The sequence below is a fragment of the Mus pahari genome, chromosome 14 (assembly GCF_900095145.1).
Source record: "Mus pahari chromosome 14, PAHARI_EIJ_v1.1, whole genome shotgun sequence".
Classification (NCBI taxonomy): domain Eukaryota; kingdom Metazoa; phylum Chordata; class Mammalia; order Rodentia; family Muridae; genus Mus; species Mus pahari.
The window spans coordinates 83920035-83929706 of NC_034603.1; the positions used below are offsets into that span (position 1 = coordinate 83920035).

At 44.7% G+C, this 9672-nt stretch overlaps 1 protein-coding gene across 1 annotated transcript in view; it reads right to left on the minus strand.

Moving 5' to 3' along the window:
- Positions 1–8339: 8339 nt before the first annotated feature.
- Positions 8340–9672, minus strand: part of LOC110331893 (alpha-N-acetylgalactosaminide alpha-2,6-sialyltransferase 1-like) — a 7433-nt gene continuing 6100 nt past the window's right edge. The window contains exons 6-10 of the mRNA XM_021212752.1: positions 9498–9649; positions 9110–9213; positions 8857–8946; positions 8671–8770; positions 8340–8531 (exon numbers count right to left, since the gene is read on the minus strand). Of these exons, the coding sequence (XP_021068411.1) occupies positions 8340–8531; positions 8671–8770; positions 8857–8946; positions 9110–9213; positions 9498–9649 (638 nt within the window). The remainder of the gene's footprint in view (positions 8532–8670; positions 8771–8856; positions 8947–9109; positions 9214–9497; positions 9650–9672) is intronic.

The window sequence follows — 9672 nt, forward strand, 5'->3', positions numbered from 1 at the left end:
GGTCTACAGAGTGAGTTCCAGGACAGCCAGGGCTACACAGAGAAACCCTGCCTCAAACAAAAACAAAAACAAAAACAAAACAGCACTTAATTTACTTTTGATATTGCAGGAGCCCCCAGTTGAGACTCTTTAAAAGGAAATTTTGGATTTTCACAAATAGTATAAATGAAAGAAAACTGGATATTTTCTTTAAGTATTTAAATGTATAAGGCTATGGGACATTTTAAGTTTATAAAGTGTTTCATATTATGATGTCTTTATTAATATGTAACCTAAACAAATAAATACATGGCTAAACAGGGTGTAGGCCTTGATTTTTCAAAACCTACTTTGTAATAAGGGTTCTCAAATGTTTGGATCGCTGTCTTCTTGCCCACCATCCAAAGGAAGGGAAAACACGTGGTAAATGGGAGATGGGGATGTGCGCCTGCTTAGAAGTAGTTCTTTGGGACAATTCCAATCTGTGGCATCAGGATACCAGCAGGCCAGCTTAGTACTATCAGGGTATCAAACACAATCACCAGTGGGAGCAAGACCTAGCAGAAACAACCAGGCCTCTGCCGACATGGCGCGAGTCACTGGGGCAGACCAGAACCAACCTGGAGAAGGTCTCTGCCATGCCTCTCTCAAAGAAACGAAGACACGAGACCAACAAAGTATTGCAAGGTTAGCACCCTGGGACTGTCCCTTGCGTCCTATTTATACTCTCTCCAAAAAGCATGTGTCCTCCCACGGGTCTTACCTCAGCAAAACATCACGTGAGTCTGCATCGCATGATACAAAGCAGAAAATTCCGCTTCAGTGGGCCACAGCCACGAACACCAAACGCCAAATAAGCACTAGAAACACGGATATTCCTGTTTTATGATACAGCAAGACAGTGACCCAAGAAGCCTGACAAAGAGCCTATAAAGTGTCTCTCCTTCCCTAAGGACGATTCAAGCTCACAGAGACTGACTTAAGAGCATGTGTCTTACCTCCTTGTCTCTGCTAAACCTGTTAAACGTTAGCTATTTGATAGATTGAGCTGTACAAGCTGTGATGTTCTGCAAAGGTGCACCAGGAAAGTCCAGTCTCCCCATGGGTTGTGTTCGTGATTTAAAGTTTTATTTTGATACTAAAGGACCCTCAATTTAACAATTTTTTTTTGGCTTTTCGAGATAGGGTTTCTCTGTATAGCCCTAGCTGTCCTGGAGCTCACTCTGTAGACCAGGCTGGCCTTGAACTCAGAAATCCACCTGTCTCTGCCTCCCAAGTGCTGGGATCAAAGGCTTGCGCCACCACACCTGGCCTAACAATTGTTATTTCTTTCTTTTTTTTTTAAACTTATTTATTTATTATAATTAAGTACACTGTAGCTGTCTTCAGACACTCAGGAAGAGGGCGTCAGATCTTGTTACAGATGGTTGTGAGCCACCATGTGGTTGCTGGGATTTGAACTCCAGACCTTCGGAAGAGCAGTCAGGTGCTCTTACCTACTGAGCCACCTCACCAGCCCACAATTGTTATTTCTTAAAGCTAAACCTACCAGGGATAAAAAAGCGAATCCTAGGGCTGGCGAGATGGCTCAGCATGCAAGAGCACTGACTGCTCTTCTGAAGGTCCTGAGTTCAAATTCCAGAAACCACATGTTGGCTAACAACCCTCTTCTTGGGTGTCTGAAGACAGCTATGGTGTACTTACAAAAAAATACATAAATAAATCTTTTTAAAGAAATATTAAGGCCAAAACTAACACCAGAGACTGAAGTATTCCCATCTTATGTTGCAGTGAGGTAATGACTTTAAGCAGTCTGGCAAAGAACATGAAATAGCTTCTCAACCTATGAGTCAAGGTCTTTTGGGAGTTAGAAGATCCTTTCACAGGGGTAGCATAGGGCCACCTGGATGTCTGGTGTTTATGCTGTGATTTGTAACAATGGCAAAATTGCAGTTGTAAAATAGCAATGAGGACGATTTTATGGTTCGAGGTCACCATGACATGAAAAACCATGTTAAAGGGTCACAGCATCAGAGAGTTGAAAACCACTGGCTTGGAGAATGCCTCTCCTTACATAAAGTGTATTCAGGAATAACAAAGTCTGATTTGAAGAGATCTGTCTAGCCTCCTTGCTTGTTGCTAGCATTTTTTTTTTTTTTTGAGACAGGGTTTCTCTGTGTAGCCCTGGCTGTCCTGGAGTTTGCTAGCATATTTAAGCTGTAGCTATTTTGGTAAACTGAGTCATACAGGTGAAGTCTTGTGTTCTATAATGACCCAGCATGTAAGGATCCGGAAAGTTCCCAGGCTCTTTATAAATCGTGTTTATGGTTTAAGAGTCTTATCTTGATACTAAAAGAGCTTCCATTCAAATATTATTATTTTTATAATAAACTGTTAAAGATGATTAAGCTTTGAACTGGTTATTACTGTGCTTATTATCATGCTAAGTACTAATGCAATTTTTAAAAAGGAGCTTTATTTACCTTTCTACATATGTTTTCAATGTATAGCCTAAAAGAAGTAACCAAGAATGGAGAAGGATTATTTAACTCAGATATGCTTAGTAGACACTAGCCCTCAAGCCTGTCAGGAATTTGTTGAATATGGCATTTAAGATATTTAAACTTACCATGACAGAAAGATGTCCAGATCCTAGCAGTGACCCCCAACGTCTACAGGAAAATTATAGACAGAACCATAAACTCCCACTAGATTGTAATAACACCAAGTACTGCGTAATACTGCTCCAATGTCTTGCCCGCAAGATATGTACTTCCCATGTTTCTCCTCCACAGAAAAGTCTCTCATCTTCTGGGCCTGGCCAAAGACTGATGCTGTCCTGGTACCTCTGCCCTCAATGTCATGGAGACCACAGGAGCCTGGGATGACTGTCTGGGTAATGGACTATGTTAATTGGTAAGTAGGCTATTTGTATTATAATTTCTCCTTGTCAGGTCTCAGATCATATTGACAGCTACACTAACTGTAGCTTCATCAGTTAAGCAACAACAAGGAACTAGCTTTTTCTCCGGAAGCTACAACAACTCTCTTGTTAGATTATAAGTTAGTTAAACCTACTATTTCTCTTATTTAAGAAGGCAAACAGGTTTGCCTTGCTCATAGGCTTCAGATTAAAGGAGAAACAGGTTTCAGGTGTAACTTTATCGTTAGAGAAATATGTTCTGTGATGACCGCTCAGTCATTACTACTCATATCTGTGGTAAGCTGTTGGATAAAAAAAAAAGTTCTAAAATATATAAAAGTTTGAGAATAGAAAGGTTTAAATAAATCTTGGGGCTCTCAAAATAATGACTGAAGGTATACAAAGGTTTAAAAATGTTTCAGATTTCTGTCTCCTGTGCTATAATTGTACTGCGATTTCAGAGTTTAAACATCCGTTAATAGAATTCCGATGAGCTGGTAGAGCACTGACTGCTTCCTATTTAGCCACAAGCTCAAGATTTTGAATTTCCTTCAGTTGTCTTCTAAGTATAGACTTAATGGTGCTTCTCATTGGGCTGGAACATCTCTGTTCAATCTATGTACCTGGCTTTCTGCAGAGTGAAAGAAAATGTTCATGGTTTTTAACATAAAACCAGAGTTTTTGCTAAGATGCAAAGGTGCAAGTCGACTCCTGCTCTTTTATAGTCGTCACCTGTTAGCTACTCTTTCTACAGTGTGGACTTCGGTACAATGGCAATGCTAATGTATCTCCTTTTGTAAAGGAAAAATTCATGTAAGCTTCACAGTGTCAAAGAAGTCATAAAACTTGGATCCACCTGTCTCAGGTCAAATGGATTCCAGTCATCTACAACCTGAGTCTCCTGAGAATGGGGATCCTCCTGGTGTTGGGATTCCTCTCCTTCCCCAAGAACAAGGCAATTTTAATGTCTTTCCTAGTCTATATTTGTCTCAGCAGATTTTCACTTGCTGACAGACTCCACCTAGGGATCCCCTGTGCACTGCAAGCTGCTGAACCCTAGACTTGCTGAAGGCTGATATAACCCAGCCCAACCTATGCGATTTCTCCCTGTCTCTTCAGCTTGGCCAGCATATCAGATGCTTCTGACAAATGCCCCATTGCTCAGCCTTTGGCAAGCTTTCAGCCTGCCTGGGCCCTGGCATCAGTGCCCTAATGTGAGCTGTAAGTACTTACAGAGGAGAATGTCATCCCTTGCCCCGTGGACCTCTCCCTGCAACACCCTGCCCCCTTGCCCAACAGGCTGAAATGGTAAGTTAAAAAAAAAATTTTTTTTTAAATAACTCCCAGGCATAGGGGACAAAGTGACTACCTGTAGGCCAATTGACACATCAGAAAAGTGGGCCCAGGTTTGTCAACAGGTAGATTCACTAACTAAAATTGTTCTTCTATATGATAGGACACTTGACCTGCTTCATGCAGAAAAAGAGTTACCATATGGCTTTTAAAAAGTGGTTTCTGTACAAAACATTAGGGATTGTAATCTGAATGTACGCAAGAAACAGTATAAAAAGGAGATGAGATTAAGTGACTGGTAGCCTGTCCTTCTAGACAGTAACTCTGATGTCAGCCATCACAGGGCCTTTGGCCCTCCTGCTTGTACAAGTTTACAACGACTGATACAATAATTAAATGATAATCCCTATTTGGATACCATTAAGCTGATGATTATTAGATTGAAAACAAACAAATACCCAAAATAGAGTCGAGGATTTGACCTGAGACACAACCGAAGTAGCGAATGTAATCTCCAAAATTAACTTGAAAGCCTCACCTGTCCAAGAACCAGGTAAGGAGATGCTGGAAGTTGTGGTTCTTAGGAATATAACAAAAGCCTCATGAGAAAATACGGTGGCCTATGAATTTCCCTTTATATACCCTTCAACTATCCATCTATATGGTGGTAGACTTCCCTTTTCCCCATCTGAGAGCCTTGGTCAGATCAATCAATCTGTCTGAGCTGACATACCTGGCTTGGACCCAAAACGTTCCTCCTAAGGTAACTACTCTAGCTTCCCTGTACCCGGGCTCACCTTTCTTCTCATGACACTCAAGGGTGAGCACCTGAGGGCTGCCTTCTGACCAGAGGGTAGCAGAATGGATGGCAGTGGGTTTCTCAGACTGGACCAAGAAGAGGGCCTGGTACCAGGTCATGAAGTCATTAGACAGCTGGCATTTTGGTGTTCCCCGAGTAGGGTCTTAACAGTGTAGGTGCAGTGACTGTAAGATCTTGATCCAGCCAGGTGTGGTGGCGCACTCCTTTAATCCCAGCACTCGGGAGACAGAGGCAGGCGGATTTCTGAGTTCAAGGCCAGCCTGGTCTACAGAATGAGTTCCAGGACAGCCAGGGCTATACAGAGAAATCCTGTCTCGAAAAAACAAAAAACAAACAAAGATCTTGATCCAGAGTTAACTTGTTTGCTTTTTGTCATTAGACAAGCAGTAGCTACATCAGCCCTTAGACGGGGGGGCCATCCTGTGCCTATAGGGGCCAGTCAGGTCAGGGGGGGGGGCCATCCTGTGCCTATAGGGACCAGTCAGGTCAGGGGGGCCATCCTGTGCCTATAGGGACCAGTCAGGTCAGGGGGTCCATCCTGTGCCTATAGGGACCAGTCAGGTCAGGGGGGGGCATCCTGTGCCTATAGGGACCAGTCAGGTCAGGGGGGCCATCCTGTGCCTATAGGGACCAGACAGGTCAGGTACCTCACAGGGCATTTCCATAGCTCCAAAGGTTGGGTTAAAACTCCTTTTGTAATGTTTCTTTGTCTCATGGACAAACAGATGACAAGTTTTTGATACACCTGGAGGTGTGTGTTAGTACCGGAGGCCAAGTCAGAGCTATTTTTAAAACCTGAAATGTGTTTTATTTCATCTCAGTCTGGAAGAGGCACCTAGTGCCCTGTCAACGATATCTTTAAATGTTTAATAACTCTATTAGTTATTAACATGAGCCAGTCAGCTCCATAGTAATCAAGGCAGAGTCTTACGGATTGTTTTTTAATCATCTTTAGCACAATTACCCTTAACCTATTTTTCTATACTTTAGACTGTTAATGCCCAGCTGTACTCTGCAAATACTTCCTTTTGAGTCTCACCTGGGCTATTTCTGCTCCATCAGTCCCTCCTCAGGGGACATTGCACTCGGCCGCATGCTCCCGGTCAATCTCATCTAATGGAGACCCCCTGCCCTCACGTTCTCTCTCTCTCCCTTTTCCTCCCCCCCCTCTCCCTTTTCCTTCTTCCTCCTCTTTCTTCTTGAGGTCCCTACCTGTGACGCCCAGCTTAGTAACTGAACCCTGCCCACATTTATTCTCCCCAGTAATTGGCTGTAGCCATTTTTTTTTTAAATAAAATGTATTTATTTGCTATATATAAGTACACTGTGGCTGTCTTCAGACACACCAGAAGAGGGCATCAGATCCCATTACAGATGGTTGTGAGCCACCATGTGGTTGCTGAGATTTGAAATCAGGAACTTGGGAAAAGCACCCGGTGCTCTTAACCACTGAGTCATCTTTCTGGCCCCTGTAGCTAGCTACATGTATTTAGCTTTAATTTGGCCTTTTTCATACAGGAAAGGCTGGTATGTGTGAGAATCTTATCATTTGGCGCAAACAGATCTTGGGGTTCAGAATTTAGCATTTGTATACACAGCACCAAAATCTCCTCCTGACCCAGAAAAGCTCTCCACGGAGGAGGAAGAGAAAGAACACCAATTTGCTTAGTGAACTCTCATGTGCACTCCGAGAGAGGGCAAAGACGGAAGGAAGTCACCCTTCCACGGCTCATCGCATACATGCTCTCGAAGCGGGCAGCCAGGGCCTTTCCCGACCAGGATGGCCTCTAGAAGGATGTAGTGTGGTGGCTTTTGCCTGTAATCCTAGCGCTCTGCAGTCAGTGAGGAAAAGAACAGAATAGGTCCATTTCTGTTTTCTGTAAAACTTGCATTTGACCAGATCTTGACCCATTTTGTGAAATTTGGTGCTCCACACCCTATACCTTTACTTGCAAATGTTCTGCCAAATGATTTTGAAATGTTCTATCCAGTTCCTACATAACCAGAATCCCTCAAAAACCCTCTAGCTTTGCAATTTGTGGGCTATAAAAGTCCCAATGTCTCCTATGTTCAATGTCATTTTCTCAAACCCTGATTTAGGGAGATAGTCCTGTCTGACGGAAAACAAAGCTGGTTTAATTTGACCAAAGAATTTGAATAATAGTCTTTACCAGTTCAGTGGAATGACAGGAAAACAGAATAATTGTCAAAAGTTCAAGACCAGGGGTTTGGAGAGATGGCTCAGCCGCTAAGAACACTTGTTGCTCTCAGACAGGACCTGGGATCAGTCCCCAAGGCTACAGCCATCTACAACTCTCTTGCCAGGGGACCTGATGTTGATGTTCTCAACTCTGGCATCAGGCATGGACCGTACACATACAGATATGTTGTAGGGGGGACCTCATACACAAGATATATAAGTCTAAATAAAAAACAGTTAAGGAAGTCCTGGGGCAAGGCAAGCAGAGGTCAGAGGGTAGTCCATGGCAGCTCATGGTGCCCCATTGTCGCCTCTGAATTAACACAAAGTTCTACTCTGGGAAGTCCTTTGCTGTGAGACAGAGTCTCCCTGTAACCCAGGCTGACCTTGAACTTGCTGTGTAGCCAAGGCTAGCCCTGAACTCCCGAAAACCTGTAATTCTGTACTTGTACATAGGTATATTCACACACACAAACACATACACTCTCAAAAAAGATTACAAGCATCCAGTGCCACAGAGGGCTCACTCTGAAGTTCTGTCTTACCTTGAATGTGTTCAGTCTAGGCACCCAAAATGTCAGGTGAGCACATTGTGAGGTTAAAGTCAATGCCTTGTGGGAGGTGCTGACCCTTTGGGGACCTCTCTCCATTCCTGGGGAAGTAACTTGACTGATTTTATTTATTTTAAAGTAAACCACTACTGTCAATTTTACTTTTCTTTTTTCTTTTTTTTTTAATTATTATATGTAAGTACACTGTAGCTGTCTTCAGACACTCCAAAGAGGGAGTCAAATCTCGTTAAGGATGGTTGTGAGCCACCATGAGGTTGCTGGGATTTGAACTCTGCACCTTTGGAAGAGCAGTCGGGTGCTCTTACCCGCTGAGCCATCTCACCAGCCCCAATTTTACTTTTCTTTTCAGTGATTTTTATTTTTGCGTTTGCTGTTGTTTTCTTTTGTTTTGTTTTGGACAGGGTTCCTCTGTGTAGCTGTCAGACAGCGAACCTACTCTGTAGATCTAGACTCTTGAAAGGTCTGAGTCAGGGACACAGGTAGGAGCATTTGAGGAGCCCTTACATTCTGTGTTGTAAGTGGTCGAGGGGGACCCCCTGATCTAGGCCCTGGTCAGTTCTTTGCTTTGTCACTTTGTGGGCGCTGGTAGAGCCAGATGATGCCTTCGTCATGCAGCCGCTTCCAGACCGCTCTCTCTAACCCGAAGTCATGGTTGATGTAAAAGACGAGCTGCTTCCACGATGTATCATAGTAGTGGTCAGAGAAGCGCTCATGGCCTTCAGTGATGAAGCCATAGGCACTCACCTGCAGAAAAATGGAGGAGGAGCTGGACTGGAGGGGCCACTCTGTCCCTTTATTCCTGCTCATGGCCTAGAGCTCTGGATGCAGGGCCCTTGGGTGTGTACATGCTCACTCCATTCCTGTCAGAGGTTTGCAGTCACACCTTGTCACAGAGATGAAGGGCCGTAAGCAGCAGGAGGGCACCAGTGGTGGGGCGGTATATTCTCCAGTCGGCAGTGTCCAGGGTCTTTGACCTCAGAAACCTGTTCAAAATACCCAGATTCCCAACTGTCAGGAGGCAGCAAAGGATGAGAGGCCCACAGACCCAGTATGGGCTTCCTGCCCTTACCTGTTCTTCATGTAACGGAGAAAGTCTGGGTGTAGCAGCAAGTATCGATCCAAGGCCAAGGCGTCCCGGAAGGCTTCCTGAGGCCTATGCCTGTGGCCAGACATGGATCCCTAAGGTCCTGTTCTCTTACCTGGCCCCGTGACCTCACTGTGACCGCTATCGCATCCCCAAGTGTCACAGGGGCAGTCCCACCTAACAAACCATTTTGAAGTCAGTCACTTCTTAGTCAGGGCAGGGGGAGGGAAGTGGGTACCTGAACCAGGAAAGGTGGGTTTTTGCCAAGGTCCGATTCAAAAACATAGCTTCCAGCCACTCATAGTCCCGGGTGCCTTCCAGGAAGTGTAGATATCGGACGTCCTGAAGACCAAGGACAACAAGTGGTCCAGGAGAACTGCCTTGAGGAGACTGGACTGAGGGTGGCCCTCAACTCACTTGAGACTGTCCCGTCTCTCCCATGGCCTGAGTGGCTGTTGTCACTGCTCTTGCCCTCAAGTGAACAGAGCTTTGGATAAGCCAGGTTCCATGAAAACAAGGCTCTCTTAAGTCTCCCCTGCCCAGGCGCTGTGTAGCCACGCCCATTTGCACTCATTGGTCTCCCCTGCCCAGGGGCTGTGTGGCCATCCCCACTCCTCCCTTCTCACCTTCCCCAGAGGCACATGCTGGAACCCTCTTCTACCCAAAGTGAGGATGGACTGAGTCAGGGAGAAGGCAGTGAAGCCATAGAAGGATGTCCGGGTCCCCACATCCTGTTCATATCCTTTAGTAACAGCTCCACTCAGTCTGTATAGAAAGATCGAACCAGATGCTGTGAATGGA